This window comes from Leucoraja erinacea, chromosome 25 (genome assembly GCF_028641065.1).
Source record: "Leucoraja erinacea ecotype New England chromosome 25, Leri_hhj_1, whole genome shotgun sequence".
Taxonomy (NCBI): Eukaryota; Metazoa; Chordata; class Chondrichthyes; order Rajiformes; family Rajidae; genus Leucoraja; species Leucoraja erinaceus.
In genome coordinates this window covers 12551019-12573927 of record NC_073401.1, presented here as the reverse complement: position 1 = coordinate 12573927, position 22909 = coordinate 12551019, and the positions used below count along the sequence as shown (strand labels likewise).

Sequence of the window (22909 nt, the reverse complement as noted above, 5' to 3'; positions counted from 1 at the left end):
AATTAATCTGTGAACCTGTCTGGAGTGTGGGAGGAAACCCGGAGCACCTGGAGAAAACCCTCATGGTCACTGGGAGAATGTACAAACTGCACCCGTCGTCAGTGGTGGACTGGGTCTAAAGATATTGGTTGCCAGGAGACAAAGGGGGCCCACTTCATCAGGGGCCCACTTCACTTGATATAGGGGGCCCACTTCATCAGGGGTCCACTTGCCATCGGGCAAGCTGACACCCTGGCCAGTCCGCCACTGCCCGTTGTCAGGATCGAGCCAGAGTCTCTGGCGCCGTAAGGCAGTGACTCTACTGCTGCACAACTGCGCCGCCCTGCTGCCAAAAAGAAACATGAGGTGTGGAAGATTGAAGGGGAGATATGACACCATTGTACATGAATCATTGAAACCACATGTGCAGATGCAGCAATTACTGATGTGAATCGACCGGTGGCAACAGCTTCACCCTCTAGTGTTCAGCGGGAGGGTGATGCATCGCTCTGCAACTCCAGTGAGAGTGAATGTAGTTGTATTGTATGTATTCTGTAATCGTACACTGAACATGAAGGTGAGCCTGCTTCAACTCAGCCATCTCCTTTATCCGGACACCCAAAAGAAAGGCCAATTTCTTGCTCTCTTTTGACTAATTATTGGGCAAGCCTAGGTTGCTAATCCTCCAGGGCTGGTCTGATGTCAAAAAATAATCTCGGGGCCACTTGTGGAGAAATTATGGGGGCTATTATTGTAAAATATTGGATGAGCAAGGCTGCCAAATGCTCTCCCCTTTATCAAACATTCTCCATTGAAGGTCATATTTTGGCAGCACAGTGACACGCTTGGTTTGAGCCGCTGCCTCACAGCGCCAGAGACCTGGATTTGATCCTGATCTCAGATGCTGTCTGTATGACATTTATTATGTAAAATAATATGTGTGTTATGATTGTGTTTATAATTTGTTTGGTTGTTTTGTTGTTCCGCGAGCATTGCCACTTTCATTTCACTGCACATCTCGTATGTGTATGTGACAAATAAACTTGACTTGACTTGACTTGACTTGACTATGAAGTTTGTACGTTCTTCCAGTGACCACATGGGTTTCCTCCGGGTGCTCCGGTTTCCTTCCACATCCTAAAGACGTGTGGGTTTGTGCGTTTATTTGCCACTGTAAAATCGCCCCCTGTGTGTAGTGAGCAGATGAGGAAGTGGGATAACGTAGAACTAGTGTGAAGGATGGTCTGCATGGACTCGCTAGGCTAGACCAGCGATCACCCGTACACTAGGTCTATCCTACACACAAGGGACAATTTACAGATGTCAATTAACCTACAAACCTGCACGTCTTTGGAATGTGAGAAGAAACCTGAACACCCAGAGCAATCGCCTGGGGTCACACGGGGAACGTACAAACTGTACAGACAGCACCCGTGGTCAGGATTGAAGCTGGGTTCTCTGGCGCTGTGAGGCGGCAACTCTCCAATTGCTGTGCCGCCTCCTACTGTGCTGCCCCTTGACACGCTGCCTTGAATGTCTTTGCTGTTTTATTTATTTAATTTGTATCGAGATGATTTATTTAATTACGATCACGATACAAAATAAAACCGTGGTGACACACTCAACACCATCTTACAAAATCACCAAATTATCCAGGTACTAAATTTTCAACCAACTATGTACAATCCAATCTATCTATCTATCATCTATCTATCTATCTATCTATCTATCTATCTATCTATCTATCTATCTATCTCAAATCAGTCCGCCTGCCTTTCGATTCGCTGACGGCTGCTCCTTCCTCAGCTTCCAACACACTTCGAAACAATGTTGCAAGACAGGAACACTGAACTTTTCACTGCTGCAGCAGGCAGGGATTTTTTTTAAAGAGGCAGGGCAGTGCTGGAATCTTACTTTTGAGAACGGCTTCAGTTCCATTGGAGGAGACGGGTGCATGGTGGAATATTGGGTTGGGGGATCACACCATTGGGGGAGCAGACCCAACGTGTCTGCACTTGGTCTAGTATATATATAAAACTCAAATCCGTCCGCCTGCAGTACAGATCCCTTCCTGCCTTTTGATTCGTTGATGGCTGCTCCTTCCCATCAGCTTCCAACACACTTCGAAACAAAGTTGCAAGACAGGAACACTGAACTTTTCACTGCTGCAGCAGGCAGGGGAGGTGCAATTGAGGGAGGCAGGGGAGTGCTGGAAACTTACATTTGGCAACGGCTTCAGTTCCATTGGAGGAGACGGGTGCATGGTGGAATATTGGGTTGGGGGAATCACACCATTGGGGGAGCAGACCCAACGGGTCTGCACTTGGTCTAGTATATACTAAATAACTGCTATACAACTATGTCCCTCCCTAACACCACCATGGTACGGATGTGACCCCGGTAATGGGGCAAACTTCTGGCTCGGGCAAAGCCTGGCGCCATGACTCGCGGATTGCCAGCTTGCCCAATGTCTTTGCTGTTGGAGTTCCAGGATTTACACCCAGTGTCAATGAAAGGCCAGTGAGATAGTTCCTGCTGCAATGTGGATTGCTGCAATGTGCAGAAAAACCAACAGGGGGTGATGTTTCCACATGCCTGATGATCGTCGAGGTGACAAGCTTGTAGGAGAGAATCTAATGAGAACATGATGTGGCAGACACCGTACACTGTGCATGACTGCTATGTCATTTCATTATTATTCAATGATGTCTGGAGGAGCAGAAAGATCATTGAATATAGTGGAACCATCAAGGCTGTAGAAATGAATTGGGGTAGAGCACTTTAAACTCAACCCTTGGAACTGAAGAGGAATTGTATCTATTTAATAGGTTTGTTTAGTTGATAACGTAATAAGTGCTTTAGACAATAAATGACCTATTATATTTGGAGACACAAGGAACAGCAGATGCTGGTTTACAAAAAAAGACACAAAGTGCTGGAGTAACTGAGCGGGTCAGGCAGCATCTCTGGAGAACATGGATTAGCAATGTTTTGCAACACCTGGTTCTCTTGTTGATCTTGTTATCAGCATATTTATATTTATGTTGTTATCTTTATGGGGAAAATGTGATTTTAAATTTATATTTTCTTTGAAATCCTAAAGCTTCACTTATCTGTGTTTTTAAAACTAATTTACTTTTTAATGCTCAATTTTGCCTTGCACTGTTCTGTGGTCTTGCTAAAGTTGCTTACGTAGTTTACGACAGCATGTCCAGAGGAAGTGTTGCTATCTTTACAACGTACCATCATTTTACTATGACGTGACTACAGATAATGATCAACCCATATCCTCAGGTTAACATCAGCCCCTCAATTAACACTTTGTACCTTTATGTTCTCCAAAGAGCAAAACAATTAAAAAAACTCTATTCTAACACAATGAAATATAAAAGGTAGGGGATTATTACACTATGAGGTAATTTCTGAAATTTTTTTTGTGGATCTGTAAACATGGTCAGTTTCCATATTTTAAAAAAAACAACTTCACCCAATATATGATCAGGATATAGAACAGGCTAAGAAGGTAGAATAAGAAGAATGCTTATGTGATTGAATTCTCCAAGGAAAGAAAAAACACAAAGTACTGGAGTAACTCCAGGTCAGGCAGCATCTGTGGATAGATGATCATGATACGCCTCTTCATGATGAAGTCACGTGACCCAAGTTGTCACGTATTCTTGTTCTCTAGAGATGCTGCCTGAATTGCAGCGTTGCTCCAGCACTTTGTGTCCATTTGTGCGCTAACCAGCATCTACAGTTATTTGTTTCTACATTTTAACCAAAAGGACCCATTGTCTTTCTCTATATTCAACATAATTCTATGAAAGGGCCAAAGGAACAGGAGTGAATGGGATTAATGGTGGTTGCTCCCCCATAAAGCTGGCATAGACACGATGGGCCAAATGCCCTTCTTCGTGCTCTGCAACTCTCTTGGGCTCCAAGTGAAGCAGTGTTAAAAGATGCAACTCCAAATGTTCCCCAGTGACTCTGTGACATGTGCTCAGAAAACGAACAAGTTCTTCGATTTGAAAAATTACAGATGATGTACATTGTTATGGTAATTAATTAGTGGCTAATTTAATTATGCATTTACCATTTCACAGTTTTTAAAAAATGACACACACTTTTTAAATGATTTGCCTTGTTATTCAGTTAAAACATTCTAATCATTCCAACATAGAGTCATAGAGCACAAAACCAGGCCCCTCGGCCCATCTTGCCCATGCTGACCAACGTGCCACATCTACACTGGACCCACTGTCCTGTGTTTGGCTCAAATCCCTCTAAACCTTTCTTGTCCATCTACTTATGCAAATGTCCTAAACGTTGTCATGGTATCTGCCTCAACTATCTGCTTTGGCGGTTCATTCCATATATTCACCACCCTCTGTTACCCTGCAGATTCCTATTAAATCTCCCCCCCCCCCCCCCCCCCCCCCCCCATCCCATTAAACCTATCTTTCCTACACAGATTAACCAGAAATGAATATAATACTTCAAAATGTGGCCTTGTAGAACTGCAACGTAACATCCCAACTTATATACTCAATATCCTGACTGATGATGGCCAATGTGCCAAAAGCCTTCTTGACCACTTTAACTGTGACACCACTTTCAAGGAACTATGTACTGGCTCTCTTAAACCCTTTTGCTCTACAACACAAGGATTGCTCTCCAACACTCCCCTGCTATTCACTATGAACATTATACATATTTAATTTCACATTCAGATTCCTGCTCAGTTTTAGTTCTAGATCAGTGGTTCCCAACGTGGGGCGTACGCCCCACAGGGGGGCAATTTGATTTTTAAGGGGGGCAATTGAGCGCAACTGAGGAGGTCTGGGTCCAAATTTTTGATTTTTATTTTTTTTGGATTTTCCATCAGGTAAACATATGTAGTTTATGTTTCAGATGTTATTTTGAGTAAATAATTTTTTGGGGGTAAAAAAGGTCTTTATTGTGTAGTTATTACATAATCACCGCGCCATCGCTCTTCATGCACGTCGCACGAAGCGCGTGAGGTCATGGGAGAACCTTATTTATTGAATTGGATTTAGAAATGCGATTCAAAGAGCTTTTGCTAAGTTACCCATATAATATCTATTTCCTTCGTTTTCTCTCAAGGGAAAGCAAGGGGGGGGGGGGGGCATCAGGATTTTAGAGGTGATTAGGTGGGGCATGGCCAAAAAAAGGTTGGGAACCACTGTTCTAAAGGGTTCTCTCATTTAATGCAACCGTTAGAGTTAAATTTCTTTACAATGGTGCACAGGCCACCAGTAGATGCCGATAGAGTTGGGGCAGAACGAGCAAACGCTGTCTCTTTAAATGCTGTCCATACTGTACGCTTCTATCTTAGAACTGGAGTTTTTGTTGTTGCTTGGCAACTGAGATCTACACCTCCCTAGCAACGCCAGGTAGAGAAACGCACTTACTCCAATTGTAAACAATGTGGCTTCCTTCAAATGGAAAAATGAGACTTTAAATTAGGATTATTTTTCGTACATCTCAGAGTTGCATGACTGTGAATCCATTGTTCTGGCATCGGGTGAACATCAGCTTCTGAGGAAATCAATCTACATGTCTTGTTACACTGCTTGAAGATGGCTGGTGTGTCAGTGTATGTAGCATTCCAACAGCAAATAAAGACTTTGTGCCTGAATGATTTTCCTTGTGGTACTGGGAGCTGGGTAAGAGAATTAACTTTATCTAGTTACTGTAAAGGATAAGTTGTGTGATTGTTATGCTTTCACATGGTGACATAGTGGCACAGCTGATAGAGTCTTGCAATGTGGAGACGGGTCCTTTGGTCCAACTTGCCCACACACCGACCAACATGTCCCATTTATAGGCCTGCGTTTGGCCTATATCCCTCTAAACCTAAGCACGTTCCATACACCTACCACTCTTTGTGTGGAAAAAGTTACCCCTCTGGTTCCTTTTAAGTCTTTCCCCCCCCTCACCTTAAATCTATTTCCTCTGGTTTTCGAGGACTACACGGTGCTGCCTCACAGCGCCAGACCAGGGTACGATCCTGACCTTGGGTTCAATGGTTCAATTGTTTCTTTGCTATTAAGTGTATCAAGGTACAATGAGATTCTCGTTTTGCATACACATCAGTGAGATTATTGCCATGCATAGGTACAATCCCATTAGTACATAATGCAAAGAAACAGCTCTCTGAGTCTACATGCAATAGTTGCCTGGTTTTCGTGCCATTTCACATTTCGGATGTTGTTTGTGTGGAGTTTGCATGTTCTCACTGTGACCACATGGATTTCCTCCCACATCCCAAAGATGTGCATGTTTGTAGATTAATTAGCTTCTGAAAAATTGCCCCTAATATGTAGTGTAGCTTAGTTTAATATTGTCTCGTGCACTGAGATAAAGTGAAAAGCTTTTGTTTGTGTGCTAGCAAGTCAAAGAAAAGAATATATGTGATTGCAGTCAAGCCGTTCACTGCACAGTTAAAGGATAAAGGGTACAGCATTCGATGCAAGATAAAGTCCGATGAAAGTTAATTCAACGGCCTGCGGTGAGGTAGATGGGACTCTAGCTGACGAGAGGACCGTTCAGTTGCCTGATAACAGCTGGGAAGAAACTTTCTGTGCAGTCAAGTGCAGACGTCTTGAGTAAATGGTAAGACACAAAGGATTATTGGTGAATAGAAAAACACAGTTATCCAAGTCCATAGTTCCCTGAAAGTGGCCACACAGATAGGTAGGGGGGTGAAGCAGAATTGGGGCACAAAGTGCTGGAGTAACTCAGCGGTTCAGGCAGTGTCTCTGGATAACATGAATAGGTGACATTTCGGGTCTGGACCCTTCTTCAGACAAAGGGTCCCAACCTGAAACATTCTCCAGAGATGCTGCCTGACCCACTGAGTTACTCCAGCACTTTGTGTCTTTTTTTTGTAAACCAGTGTTTGTAGTTTCTTGTTTCTAAGAAGAATCAAGGCATGCTTGCCTTTATTGGTCAGGGCACTGAACATCAAAATTAGGATGTTATGTTGCAATTTTAGGCTGAACCTTGAGTACTATGGCCGTCTGGTCTCAGACTATAGGAAAGATGTGTTTGCACTGCAGAGTGCAGAGCAGGTTCACTAGGATATTGTCTGTCAGGAGGAGAGCTTTGCTAGGCCGGAATAGAGACAACAAGCTGGAGTAAACAGCGGGTCAGGCAGCATCTCTGGAGAAAGTGAATAGGTGACATTTCAGGTCGAGACACCTCTTCAGACTCTTATGTTATGTTAGATAGGCTGGGCTTGTCATAGAGTGATACAGTGTGGAAACAGGCCCTTCGGCCCAATTTGCCCACACCGGCCAACATGTCCCAGCTGCACAACTCCCACCTGCCAGAGCTTTGTCCATATCCCTCCAATCCTGTCCTATCCATGTACCTGTCTAACTGTTTCTTTAATGATGGGATAGTCCCAGCCTCAACTACCTCCTCTGGCAGCTTGTTCCGTACACCCACCACTCTTTGTGTGAAAAAATTACCCCTCGGATTCCTATTAAATCTTTTCCCCTTCACCTTGAGCCTATGTCCTCTGGTCCTCAATTCACCTACTCTGGGCATGAGACTCTGTGCATCTACCTGATCTTTTCCTCTCATAATTTTGTACACCTCTACAAGATCATCCCTCATCCTCCTGCACTCCAAGAAATAGCGACCCAGCCTACTCGACCTCTCCCTATAGCTCACACCCTCCAGTCCTGGGAACATTCTTGCAAATCATTTCTGAACCCTTGCAAGCTTGACAATATCTTTCCTGTAACATGGTGCCCAGAACTGACAACAATATTCTAAATGCAGTATCACCAACATCCTATACAACTGCAACATGACCTCCCAACTTCTATACTCAATATTCTGACTGATGAAGGCCAATGTGCCAAAAGCCTTTTTGACCACCTTATCTACCTGCGACTCGACCTTCAAGAAACCATGCACCTGTACTAGATCCCTCTGCTCTACAACATTACCCAGAGGCCTACCATTTACTGTGTAGGTCCTACCCTTGTTAGACGTCCCAAAATGCAACACCTCGCCCTTCTCTGTATTAAATTCCATCAACCATTCCTCAGCCCACCTGGCCAATCGATCCAGATCCTGCTGCAATCTTTCACAACCATCTTCACTATCTGCAAAACCGCTCACTTTTGTATCATCAGCAAACTTGCTAATCTTGCCCTGTATGTGTTCATCCAAATCATTGATATAGATGACAAATAGTAACGGGCCCAGCACCGAATCCTGTGGCACACCACTAGTCACAGGAGCAACCGATGCTGTGGGTGACAGGGTAAGATTATGCAAGATGTAGATAAGGTACATAGTAAAAATATTTGCCCCAAAATAGGGGCATCAAAAAGAAGAGAGCGTAGGTTTAAGGCAAGTGGAAGGAGTTTAAAATTGTATCTGAGGGGTATTTTTTTGTGTGCAAAGACTGACATATGTTTGAAACAGGCTGCTCGAGAAGGTGGTGGTGAGTGATCCAGTGATTATATTCAAAAGGCATTCACACAGACACTTAAATAGGCAAGGCACAGAAGGATCTGACCCTGAATGTGCAAATTTAGTTTGGTTTAGTTTAGTTTAGAGATACAGCGTAGAAACAGGCCTTTCGGACTGCCGAATCACTGCCAACCAACAATCATCCATACACTAGTTCTACCCGACACAACAGGCTCAATTTACAGGCCAGTTAACCTGCAAATCTTTGGAATGTGGGAGGATATTGGAACACCGAGAGAAAACCCACGCAGTAACTGGGAGAACGTACAAACTCCATAAAGACAGCACCTGTAGTCAGGATCTAAGCCGGGTCTCTGGTGCTGCAATTGAGAAGCTCTACCACTGTGCCACCATGCTGCCCCAATGGGGATCAGTGTAGATGGGTAAAAAGATCAGGAAGGATGCGGTGTGTCTAAGGGCCCATTTGCCTGCCATTTGGCACTAATCAAACTAATAAGCAAATGAAACCCTTCTTGTGGTTTCACGATACACGAGTATTGTGATATATAATCATAAGATGCCCATTATCAAGGTGTATGAGCTGGAGAATCAAACAGCATTTCTTCAACGGGATGTTGCGGAGAAAATCTTCAGCTTGAAATCTTGAAAGGAAAGAAATCATTCCTTTCAAGATTTACCAAATCAGTTCCAGGTCCTTCCAAATGTGTAACATCCCATGCATTCATTGTAACAAACAATTGAAGATTAACTCAGTGTTAGAATGTGCTTACTAATCACACTCAGAGTCTAGTGGTGGTTTAGTCACCGCTTGCAGTTGCTAAATATCCAGGAGAGAGAAGAAAAACAAACTAAAACACCGGCAGAACACAGCTAAAGTCTATGGAAGATTAGACCAACAATCTCTGTGGTGCTTCTTACTGGCACTAAACCAGTCCACTCGTGTTGTGTCTCTGCCTTGATCCCAGGGCCGGGTTGGCATTCCCTCATTCCCTTTGTCCTGAGAAGGGGTCCTTGTTCATTGTTTAGTCTAGGTTTCTATCAATTGTAACATTGAGTTTGCAAGCCGTTCTTTGTCTCTGTGCTCATGTCATAGAGACATACAATTTGGAAACGGGCCTTTCTGCCCAACTTGCCCATGCCCACCAACACGCCCCCAACTACACTAGTTGTACCTGCCTGCATTTGGCCCGTATCCCCCTAAACCTGTCAAATCGATGTAATTGTCCAGATGATTTTTAAATATTCTGATAGTACCTGCCTCAAGTACCTCCTCCGGCAGCTTGATCCAAATATTTACCACTCTTTGGGTAAAAAAAATATTTGCCCCTCGGGTTCCTGTTAAATCTTTCCCTCCTCATCCTAAACCAATGTGCTCTGGTTTTTGATTCCCCTATTCTGGGGGGGGAAATACTGTGCTTTTGCCCTATCTATTCCTCTAAAGATCTTGAACACCTCTGTAATATTACCCCTCAGTCTCCTGCGCTCCAAGGAACCTCTCCCTATAGCTCAGGCCCTCCAGTCCTGGCAACATCCCTGCTCCCTTTGGTAACATCTTTCCGATAGCAGGGTGACCTAAACTGAGCACAATGTCCACAAGATTGTTCTTGTCAGGGAGTCAGTAGTTTGTAACACATATTTCAAATTAGTATCCACAAACTTAAAGCACAAGGCATTGGGGTTCAGTATTGAGGTTTGTGGATAGAGAACTGGCTGGCAAACAGGAAGCAAAGAGTAGGAGTAAACGGGTCCTTTTCACAATGGCAGGCAGTGACTAGTGGGGTACCCCAAGGCTCAGTACTGGGACCCCCAGCTATTTACAATATATATTAATGATCTGGATGAGGGAATTGAAGGCAATATCTCCAAGTTTGCGGATGACACTAAGCTGGGGGGCAGTGTTAGCTGTGATGAGGATGCTAGGAGACTGCAGGGTGATTTGGATAGGCTGGGTGAGTGGGCAAATGTTTGGCAGATGCAGTATAATGTGGATAAATGTGAGGTTATCCATTTTGGTGGAAAAAAATAGGAAAGTATTATTTGACTATTATCTAAATGGTGGCCGATTGGGAAAGGGGGAGATGCAGCGAGACCTGGGTGTCATGGTACACCAGTCATTGAAGGTAGGCATGCAGGTGCAGCAGGCAGTAAAGAAAGCGAATGGTATGTTAGCTTTCATTGCAAAAGGATTTGAGTATAGGAGCAGAGAGGTTCTACTGCAGTTGTACAGGGTCTTGGTGAGACCACACCTGGAGTATTGCGTACAGTTTTGGTCTCCAAATCTGAGGAAGGACATTATTGCCATAGAGGGAGTGCAGAGACGGTTCACCAGACTGATTCCTGGAATGTCAGGACTGTCTTATGAAGAAAGACTGGATAGACTTGGTTTATACTCTCTAGAATTTAGAAGATTGAGAGGGGATCTTATAGAAACTTACAAAATTCTTAAGGGGTTGGACAGGCTAGATGCAGGAAGATTGTTCCCGATGTTAGGGAAGTCCAGGACAAGGGGTCACAGCTTAAGGATAAAGGGGAAATCCTTTAAAACCGAGATGAGAAGAACTTTTTTCATGCAGAGAGTGGTGAATCTCTGGAACTCTCTGCCACAGAGGGTAGTTGAGGCCAGTTCATTGGCTATATTTAAGAGGGAGTTAGATGTGGCCCTTGTGGCTAAGGGGATCAGGGGGTATGGAGAGAAGGCAGGTACGGGATACTGAGTTGGATGATCAGCCATGATCATATTGAATGGCGGTGCAGGCTCGAAGGGCCGAATGGCCTACTCCTGCACCTAATTTCTATGACATTTTTCTATGTTTCTATGTAACGAGCTGATTTCAGCAACGCTCTGCCACCCCCACAGTTTGATGCCGAACTTTCCTTATTTTCATTTGCAGAACAAGTCCAGGTTTGTAGCACACGTGGTCAAAAAGAGCAAGTTGCTCAAATATCAAGGAGAGAAGGATGAGGAACAGGAAATGGGTGCAGAGGAGGAAGAGCTGAGGGCATTGTTGGAGTATCTGTCTTACGAGCACTCACCTTGGACCAGCAGGAACTTGAGCCCAGAGAACCGGTACCTGAGAAAACTCTCTGTCTACTCCCCAACACCGGTGAATGAAAACCTGCTTTGTTTCAATTTGAAAGCCTTGAGGCTTGTCGATAAACAGGTGAGCACAATCGATTATTCATGCAAGGTACACAAAAAAGCTGGAGAAACTCATCGGGTGCAGCAGCATCTATGGAGCGAAGGAAATAGGCAACGTTTCGTCCCGAAACGTTGCCTATTTCCTTTGCTCCATAGATGCTGCTGCACCCGATGAGTTTCTCCAGCTTTTTTGTCTACCTTCAATTTTCCAGCATCTGCAGTTCCTTCTTAAACACTATTATTCATGCACCTTTTTGGAAAGAAGGATGTATAATTGTATTTATATTATTTGGGTGATTTGATTTAACTCTCACTTGAGCATTGAAGGTGGGGAATTTTGAATAAGTGCAGCTTACACCCTGGTCTGTGCTTGCCCTTCTCCACCGAGGGGTGATCGTATGGAGGTGTATGGGATCACGAGAGGAATAGATTGGTAAATGGATAATCTTTTACCAAGAGTCGGGGAATGAAGAACCACAGAACATGGGTTTAAGGTGACGGGGGGGGGGGGGGGAGATTTAATAGGAAACTGAGTGGCAACATTTTTTACACAAAGGGTGGTGGGTGTATGGAATGAACTGCCAGAGAATGTGATTGCGGATGGTGCTATGCAATGTTTAAGATAGATTTGCCAGATAGATGGATAGAGTAGACAGGTTGATGGATAGGGTAGGTTTAGAGGGAATGTGTAGGATGGAACCGAAGGTAGACTCAAAATGCTGGAGTAACTCAGCGGGTCAGGCAGCATCTCTGGAGAAAAGGAACAGGTGACGTTTCAGGTCCAGTCTGAAGAAGGGCTTTGACCCAAAATGTCACCTATTCCTTTTCTCCAGAGGTGCTGCTTGACCCGCTGAGTTACTCCAGCATTTTGTGTCTATCTTGGGTCTAGAGGGATATGGGCCAAACGCAGGCAGGTGGGACTAGTGTAGATGGGGCATGTTGATTGGCGTGGGCAAGTTGGGCTGAAGGGCCTGTTTCCACGCTGTGGAATGATTCACTGCCAGGGCAAAGCCAAATGCAAAATGGAGGAACAACACCTCAGCAGCTTCAAGGGAACATTCGAATACCCATTCTCAAGGAAAATGTCAAATCTGTCTGTATTTGCTCCTCCACTCCCACTTGATACCATTACCAAATACATAGCATATAGAGCAGTGCAACACAGTAAAGGGCCCTTCAGCCCACAATGTTCGTGCTGACCTTGATACCAACATAAACTAATCTCATCTGTCTGTACATGATCCATGTCTCCCCATTCCCAGCATACAATGTGCCCATCTATGAGCGTCTTAAAAGCCACTAACGTATCTGCTGCCATCACTAGCAATACAGTTTGGGTATCCACCATCCTCTCAGTTAAAAATACCCTTTGAACTTAGCCCGTCTCACCTTTAAGCTGTGCCCTCTAGTCTGTAACATTTCCACGCTGGGGGAAAAGGTTCTGACTATCTACCCTATCCATGCTTCTCCTGGTGTGTAGGGAGTGAATGTGAAAGGGAGATAACAGAACTAGTGTGAATGGCTGGTTAATGATCTGGGTGGACTCAGTGGGCCAAATAGCCTGTTTCCATGCTGCAACAATGCAACATTTGCTGCAACATTTGCTGCAACAATGCAACATTTGCTGCAACAATGCAACATTTGCTGCAACAATGCAACATTTGCTGCAACAATGCAACATTTTTCATTCCATGCATCAATCGAAAACTGATTCCAATTTTCTTTCTTTCTCACCTGCAGATCTCTAAGGTTGACAAGGACTTGTTGATGTTTGAGAATATAGAGGGACTTACATTAAGTGCCAACAGGATCACTACAATAGATTCAGCCAACCTTCCAAGAAAGCTGAAGGTAAAAGAAGAATTATGCAATCCCACTTTCATCATTTTGAATGTGTGACTGACTGTCTCTGCCTCCACTCTGAAGAGGGGCCACCGGTGCGGGGGGGCTTCTGAGGACGAAGAGGGACTCTGGGGAGGGGGGGCGGGCTGGGGAGAGAAGGAAGAGGGACTATATTAATGATCTGGATGAGGGAATTGAATGCAACATCTCCAAGTTTGCGGATGACACGAAGCTGGGGGGCAGTGTTAGCTGTGAGGAGGATGCTAGGAGGCTGCAAGATGACTTGGATAGGTTGGGTGAGTGGGCAAATGCATGGCAGATGCAGTATAATGTGGATAAATGTGAGGTTAACCACTTTGGTGGCAAAAACAGGAAAGTAGACTATAATCTGAATGGCGGCCGATTAGGAAAAGGGGAGATGCAACGAGACCTGGGTGTCATGGTACACCAGTCATTGAAAGTAGGCATGCAGGTGCAGCAGGCAGTGAAGAAAGCAAATGGTATGTTAGCATTCATAGCAAAAGGATTTGAGTATAGGAGCAGGGAGGTTCTACTGTAGTTGTACAGGGCCTTGGTGAGACCACACCTGGAGTATTGCATACAGTTTTGGTCTCCTAATCTGAGGAAAGACATTCTTGCCATAGAGAGAGTACAGAGAAGGTTCACCAGTGATTCCTGGGATGTCATATGAAGAAAGACTGGATAGACTCGGTTTGTACTCGCTAGAATTTAAAAGATTGAGGGGGGATCTTATAGAAACTTACAAAATTCTTAAGGGGTTGGACAGTCTAGATGCAGGAAGATTGTTCCCGATGTTGGGGAAGTCCAGAACAAGGGGTCACAGTTTAAGTATAAGGAGGAAATCTTTTAGGACCGAGATGCGAAAAACATTATTCACACAGAGAGTGGTGAATCTGTGGAATTCTCTGCCACAGAAGGTAGTTGAGGCCAGTTCATTGGCTATATTTAAGAGGGAGTTAGATGTGGCCCTTGTGCCTAAAGGGATCAGGGGGTATGGAGAGAAGGCAGGGATGGGATACTGAGTTGGATGATCAGCCATGATCATATTGAATGGCGGTGCAGGCTCGAAGGGCCGAATGGCCTACTCCTGCACCTATTTTCTATGTTTCTATGTTTATATTGAATGCTTTTGTAAATTTGTCAGCTCCCTTTATGCGGCGATTCTTTGAAAAGTTGTGTGCTGTATACAATGAATTTCTTTGTACCAAGTATATACGTGACATTAAAGTATCAACCAATCAACAATAACACCATGAAATGTTCATGGTTGACCTTTGTGAATGATGGAGATCCATTTGTAGGAGGATGTTGGTACAAAAAGCAACTTCATTATTATGTGACCCATTCACAGATTCTTGAGCTCTGCACCAACAAGATTTCGTCTCTAAAGGATCTTTGCAACGACCCACCCCCAGAATTACAACACTTGGGGTTGTCCTACAACAAGCTGTTTTTTCACTCAGAGTACAAATACATCTCAGACAAGTACTGGTAAATATTTTGATATCATGCATATGATTGAATGTCTAAAGTAAATATTCCTCATCCAACCAAGCCTGTTAAACGAACCATTTAGCCATGGGGCCAGCCCTCATTGACTTGAGCTTTGTGGAATAAGTAATAGCATCAAACAGATTCCAATGCTTCGTTATGTGCTGGCCCCACACGTGCACTGTGACAGATGCTGAACATCCAAAAATTACCCGAAGAAAATAATATGAAGAATATAATATTCTGACCCGACTCTTGACCCGAAACGCCACTTATCCATGTTCTCCAGGGATGCTGCTTGAACCGCTGAGTTACTCCAGCAATTTGTATCCATCTTTGATACCAGCATCTGCAGTTCCTTGTTATTATAACTAAAATGATCTGAAAGTCTCTGTTCCATCTGCATTATCTGTATCGTCCCTCTTCAGTTCCTGCGTTTGAAAGGGATTTGCGGTATTTCTAGCTGATTGTTGTTGTCGAAAACACTGAGGAAAGTTGTTACATTGAACGACGTGAAAATCAACAACTTCCTGGAAAAGCTGCTGATTACAAGTTAACATATTAATTATTTCCATGGATCACACATCAAGGATCACATGGTTTAGATCTCCTTGGAGTGACTGTACCAAGCTTATTAATAAGCTGTGGACTAACTAACTCCATCCATCAGAACGCTGGATGGATTACTTTCTAATGGAAACTAAATAGGTTGAAAGATATTTTACCCAGCTTTAGTTCTAGAGACACAGCGTGGAAACTAGCCCCTTGGCCCGCCCAATCCGCACCGACCATCGATCACCCGTCCACAAGCGCCATCCCTCACACTCGGGACAATTTACAGAAGCCGATTCACCTACAAACATGCACATCACATCTTTTTTGGAATGCGGGAGGAAACCGGAGCACCCGGAGAAAATCCACGTGGTCATAGAGCGAATGTACAAACTCTGTACAGACAGCATCCTTAGTCAGGATCGAACCTGGGTCTCTGGCGCTGTATGGCAGTAACTCTGTACCACTGCGTCACCCATTGTGCCACCCAGCTTGCCACCATTTTCTTCCTAAAATTATGAGGGGCATTGATAGGCTGGACAATCAGAACCTTTTACCCAGGATAGAAATGCCAAATACTAGCTTTAAGGTTAGAGGGGGGAAATTAAAGGGGATGTACAAGGCATGTTTTTTTTTTTACATGGAGAATGGTGGGTGCCAGGAACACGCTGCCAGGGATGGTGGAGACAGCAGATACTATAGTGACCTTTAAGATGCTTTTAGATAAGCACATGGCTATTTAGGGAATGGAGGAAGTTTGATCACGTGCAGGCGGAAGGGAGTAGTTTAATTTGGCATCCTGTTTATTATGGGCCAATTCCTGCGCTCTACGGATCAATGTTCTAATACCCAAACATTAATCATTATGACAATAGGTGCAGGAGGAGGCCATTCGGCCCTTCGAGCCAGCACCGCCATTCTATGTGATCATGGCTGATCATCCATCATGGATGATCATGAAATAAAGAAAAACTGTCAAATATAAAATAAGTTGAAAGGATGCCGTTTAATTATCAAATGAGATAATTATGTGATTTCTAAACTTCTTGTAACCTTAGCTGCTGCATTTTCATTGACTCGGCCCCTTGGTTAGATTGAGTCGTATTTAATCATGAATGAATTAATTAGGAACTCTTGGGATTCATGCATTTCTCCTTAGTTAAAAATAAGAATTTCTAAAATTCATATTTGATAAGGATCCTCGAAGAACCATGTTTTAGCTCTGCCACTAACATGTCTCTTCTTGCCAGTGGCTCCAGACCCACCTCCCATTTCTTCCATTTCCAGCAAGAGCCTTTTATTTCTTAGTGAGATTGCACAAATATCCCATGGATGTGTTTTGGGAACATATGGTTCAGAACTGGATTGAGACTTTCTTTGGAAGCTCATTTCTCATCGACCCTATTCAAGGCAGGCTTGTAAACCATCAGCTTGAATAGACTGCCGAGGTAAAACATATACTAATATCCAGTTCCTACGGATATTATTCCTGGAAGATCACAAACAACCTGGGCTCAATCTATAATGTAATATCAAGGAACTGCAGATGCTGGTTTATACCAAAGATAGACACAAAATGCTGGAGTAACTCAGGCCGGGTCAGGCAGCATCTCTGGAGAAAACGGACAGGTTCATTTTCTCTCCATTTACTTCATGTTCACTAGAGATGCTTCCTGACCCGCTGTTCCTCCACCATTTTGTGTCTATATGTGGGATCCATCTACTACTTCTCCCCAGCTACTTCTTGATTGGGACTTTTTCTAAGAAACCAATATCTAGTACTAATATACCACCAAACCTTGGTCTTTTTTCTGAACAGATAATCAATCTCCTTTCAATTGCCCATAAAACATAAAGTGGGTTGATTGCTTGAAGATTAAATGACACTCAATAATGTTTATTAATGTCAGAATGGAAGTTTTTTGTATTAATAGCACTAACTAACTAAACCATCATCCAGGTGATCATGTAATCTTATGTTAAGTATCAGGTCAGAGCCTGACGAAGGGTTCCAACCCGAAATGTCACCTATCCATGTTTTCCACGGATGCTGCCCGACCCGTCGAGTTACTCCAGCACTTTGTGTCTTGCCTTGGTAAACCAGCATCTGCAGTTCCTTGTTTCTACTTACAAAGAACAATTACAATTCTGACATTTTAGTGTGATGTAATAATAACACTTCCGTGTTTTTTTTAATCACCTGTAAACTAGGCCCAATCTATTATCGCTTGATTTGAGTTTTAATGACTTTGTGGATTTGATGGATATTGTGGCTCATATTGCTTTGCTGCCAAAACTGAAGAACCTTATTCTCCAGGGCAATCCGTTTGCCTTTCTTCCTAATTACCGGGGCTTCGTCATAGACAGTCTACCGAACCTCACTGCCCTGGATGATGTGTTGATATCCTCAGATGAAAGACATGGTTTTAAGCTTATGTCTAAATATGAAGGCAAGTGTGAAGTCCACAGTCCTTTACTATCTATATGTGTTGAGAATTTATTTCATCTCTAAAGCTTTGCTTATATTGTGTTCCACCAATTGACTTGAAACCAACGCACTGTTTAACATTTTAGGGGTTGGAATTATTTATTGCTCTACATTTTAAAGTAATTTGATAGATTGATAGAAGCAGCATGAAAACAGGCCCTTCGGCCCACCGAGTCACACGGGCCACTGATCACCCGTTCCCACTGGTTCTATGTTATCCCACTTTTGCACCTACACACTACACACATGTGGGAGGAAACCGGAGCACCCGGAGGAAACACAAGCGGTCACGGGAAGAATGATCAAACTCAACACATGTAGCACCTGAGATCTTCTGTAAATTGTAACATTTTTCCAAGTGTGAAGGATAGTGCTAGCGTGCAGGTTGGTCTGGGGGGGCTGTTTCCACACTGTGTCTAAAGTCTAATGATTGAACAGTGGAGTAGACTCAATGGGCTGAATGGCCTAATTCTACCATGTTTGATGGGTTAAATCCTAAATCATAAACATCAGTCTATCATTTCCTTCAGACACCAATGTTTCTGACATTTTATTTTAATAATATATTGAACGTTCATTTAATGGTCTGTTTATATTATCTATTTAATGGCTAATTGAGTTGAATGTTGATCTATTTCAATTCTCCCTTCTCATTAATATGTATATCATCCTCCAGAATTTAACAACAATGTCGCTCGGGTGACAATAAAAATAGGGAATGTAACAGGAATTCCTAACCCCGTTGATCCTCTGGAGGAGTTACCGGAATTCCCAATGATCAAGAGGAATTACTTTGTAACCTATGAGTTTCTTGAGGAGCTACAAGATTTCACGAAATTAAATATGAAGGACAAGAGAAAAGGCAAGGTGTGTGGCAGTCGGCTCTTTCTGATTCGTTTTGTCGTTGTGCATCTTTTGGATATTTAATCAATGTGAATGTAATGCTGTTGTGCAAAACAGTAATAGAGTCACCTCTAGAGTGTTTAATTGTCATACGTACCAAAATAGAACAATGAAAGTCTTACTTGCAGTAAGATCTATGTTCTGTATTGAATACATTATAAAGAGAACTGCTCTATTATAACTCTTAGACAGTCAGAACCTTTTCCCAGAGTGGAAATGTCCACCACTAGAGGGAATAGTTATAAGGTGAGAAGGGGAAAGTTTAAAGGAATATCAACACAAAATGCTGGACAAACACAGCCTGAAGAAGGGTCTGGACCTGAAACGTCACCCATTCCTTCCCTCCGGAGATGCTGCTATCCCACTGAGTTACTCCAGCTTTTTGTGTTTATCTCTGGTGTAAATCAGCATCTGAAATTGCAGATAGTAGAGGCAGATATGATGGTGGCATTTAAGAGGCTTTTAAATAGCATCAGCAAATAGAGGGATGTGGATCATATACAGGCAGATGAGATCAGTTTAACTTGGCATCAAGTTCGACACAAGCATTGTGGGCCGCAGTGCAGTTTCTGTCCTGTACAGTTCTAAGTTCCAACTGGGATAGCTATCGACAAAAGATGGAGATTAATTTATTACTCATGAATGAAAACATCTGGCCTGGGGATTCAATTACAAATAAACATGGAGAATTTGCAATCAGTTAATGCCATATACAATGTTAGAACATCTCAAAATACTTCAGTGACAAAAGAAGTAGTCAGCACGCTGGCACAGCTGGTAGTGTAGGAACGATCCTGACCTCGGGTGCTGTCTGTGTGGACTTTGCATGTTCCCCCTGCAACCTAATGGTTTCTTCTGGGTTCTCCGGTTTCCTCCCACATCCTAAAGCAAGTGGGTTTGTGGGATAATTGGCCTCTGGAAATGACCCTTAGTGCACAGGGAGTGAATGCAAAGTAGGATAACATAGAACTTGAGTGAATGGGTGAATGATGGCTAGTATGGATATGGTGGGCCGAAGGGCCTGTTTCCATGCTGCATTTTTTCAATCAATTTGATCCAAAATGAATAACAGTAATATGTTATAAAACAGTAATGAATAGATGCTTCAGGGACACTGCCAATGTTGTGGGATACGATGTGTGTGGCTCTTGTGTAAATAAGAACTAAAGTTAAATTGAAAGACTTATTTTTCGCACATTGACTACATTAAGGAGGGAAATGGTTAAAGCAAAATGTACTTCCAAAAATAAGTTATTTTTTTAAGCAAGTGCACCAGAGGAATGTTTGCTTAAGGCACATGGCAAAACATCACAAAATCTGCTCAAAATATTCCTACTTTGAAGAAGTTCTCCTCCTCTGTCTGATGGGAGTTCTGCAACCTCCACATTCGCAGTTCTGTACCTTTTCATACCTCTAGTTTCCCTCTCCCCGACTCGCAGTCTGAAGAAGGGTCTCGACCCGAAATGTCACCTATTCCTTTTCTCCAGAGATGCTGCCTGACCTGCTGAGTTACCCCAGCATTTATCATCTTCAATGATGAAAGCGTGCTGAGTTGAGCCCATTTCCTTCCCATAACATTGTTAGCTGTAAAACAAGAATGACATATCCTCCAGAGCTGCGAAATTGTCCGTCTAATCCGTCCTCCACCCCCATTCAAATTATTTTTGCCTAATTTCCGATGCTCGTGTGAAGGTAGTGATTCATACATGGTTTAGATTACCTGGCAACTGTAACATTCTCCCACTCGGGAGAGTTCCAAACGGGAATATTGTCAGGCTGGAAGGTGTGGGAGTGATAGGTATTGGCAATCAAATTTAAGAATTTCTCTTTAGTTTAGTTAAGATTAGTTTATTATTGTCATGTGAACCAAAGTACAGTTAAAAGCGTTTTTGGTGCGAGCTACCCAGTCAGCAAAATAGTATACACAATTACAATCAAGCCGTCTGCAGTGTAGAAATACTGGACAAAGGGTATATAATGTGCACAGTAAAGTCTGTTTAAAGATAGTTGCATAGATGGGAGGTCAGGACCACTCTCTTTTGAGGGAAATCCAAGTCCGACAAAGCCAAAATCTCATTGAACAGCAGTTTAATTCTTCCAAACCCTTGATCTCTACAGTCATGTTTATTGTCATGTGCATATATATATATATATATATAGCGAGTGCAGGTACAATGAAATATCTTGCTTCCAGCAGCATCACAATCACAGAGACTGGGACAACTCATAACATACACACATTACACAAAGCTTCTGAAAGAAAGAAGAGTGCAAACAAATCAGGAAGTTAGTGCAAGAAAGCGAGAAGGGCAGTGTCAGGAACTTCATCCCAGCAGCTTTTGCCCCAACTTGGACAATGTCTTGACTTAGGAATGTATCCAGCATTCCTGCTTTGTCATAACTTCATGCATCTCCTGGATCTCCTCACTCACGGCACCCGGGCAAATACCTTCTTCAATGGACTCGGATGTTGAGGAAGGCAGCAGTCCACCACCATCTTATCATGGGCAAGAAATGTCGGTTTTGTCAGTGATGCTAGATCCTGGAAAATAAATAAAAGAAAAGATAGGCGGAGGGTGAAAGAGCTAACTTCTGCTTTGTTAATTTTACATCAATTCTTTGAATTGTGCCCTGGTATATTTTCATCTCTTGTTTTAATGTCTCAACTATAATAGAATGGCCAAATGATTCTTGAATGACTGGACCCCCACCATCAAAGGGATCTTTAGTAGATGCTGCATCAAATAGGCAGACAGCATCTCAAAGACCCACACCACCCATGGGCACTCTATCATTTCACTACTACCAAACCAAAGGTGGTACAGGAGCCTGAAAACCATGACCACCAGGTTGAAGAACAGCTTCATCAGGCTCCTGAACATGACACACACTAACCTCTACCTCGGCAACCATGATAGTCCATCATTGGTTTCGCTCCATACTTTGTACTTATTACCTCATATGACAGATATTAATTTATTGTATTATTGATCATTATATATTTATCTGCGTGTTAACGCCCCTGTTAAGCTGCAGCAAGAATTTCAAGGTTCCATTGCTGCCACACACGACATTGAAACACTCATTACCTCTTGGTGCAGATTGCATTATCATGTCAATGCATCATCAACTGCATGTATTCAGTCCTCTCGAGCTGCCAGAGGGAAAGGTCTTCCCTTTGTGTATGTTGTCACTGCAAAGTGAGCAGAACCAGATGAATCCAGCCAGAGCAAGATGCAAGGAACTGCAGATGCAGAGTTTGAAGATGGATCCCGACCCAGAAACGTCGTCTGTCCATTCCCTCCACAGATGCTGCCTGACCCGCAGGGTTACACTGACATTTTGTGTTTTGCTGCTGAAATCGTCAAGGGTTTGGATGGAGGGTGAGGCAGAGGGTGTGTGCTTGTGGTGGAGAGGGGCTCAGTATGTCAGCGGTGAACCAAGGTGTAGCATGGTCAGGGTGTCACAAAAAACAACAGCGTAAATGACTGTAACTGTTCTTGGACGTACGTCCTGATGGCCAGCCTCGCCATTTACTATTTATGTTTAACGATAACTTTTTTTTAACCCACATAGCGTTACAGCCAAATTACAACCTCGTCCAGTGAAATTTCAAGTACCGCTGACTCGTATAAAGCACAGATTGGCTTTTCTCCAGAGCCCGTCGCCAGCACAAAATCTCTACCAGTTCTTGAATTTTCCACCATAACTTTACCGGTTCCTGGCTCTGCCGTCAGACATCTACCAACTTTTGAACGTAACATCAAATCTCTACCAGCACAATGGCAGCAAGTACAGAATGGTAAAATAAATGTCATCAAATTGTAGACTTTAGAGATACAGCGTGAAACGAGGTACAATATCTTGGGCCACCGAGCCTGCGCCGACCAGCGATCGCCCAGTACATAGAAACATAGAAAATAGGTGCAGGAGTAGGCCATTCGGCCCTTTCAAGCCTGATAGTACACTAGCACTATCCTACACACTAAGGACAATTTAGAATTTTTACAGTAGCCAAT

At 43.3% G+C, this 22909-nt stretch overlaps 1 protein-coding gene across 2 annotated transcripts in view; it reads left to right on the top strand.

Moving 5' to 3' along the window:
* Window positions 1-22909, top strand: part of LOC129709391 (leucine-rich repeat-containing protein 43-like) — a 59111-nt gene that overhangs the window by 27971 nt on the left and 8231 nt on the right. The window contains exons 1-7 of one of the 2 annotated variants that reach the window (XM_055655712.1): window positions 4710-5666; window positions 11346-11615; window positions 13334-13444; window positions 14808-14947; window positions 17711-17949; window positions 18664-18854; window positions 22467-22692. In XM_055655712.1, coding sequence (XP_055511687.1) covers window positions 5580-5666; window positions 11346-11615; window positions 13334-13444; window positions 14808-14947; window positions 17711-17949; window positions 18664-18854; window positions 22467-22692 — 1264 coding nt within the window. In that variant the 5' untranslated portion in view covers window positions 4710-5579. Of the gene's footprint in view, window positions 1-4709; window positions 5667-11345; window positions 11616-13333; window positions 13445-14807; window positions 14948-17710; window positions 17950-18663; window positions 18855-22466; window positions 22693-22909 lie in introns of those variants that run through there. The other variant, XM_055655713.1, reaches the window with a different exon arrangement.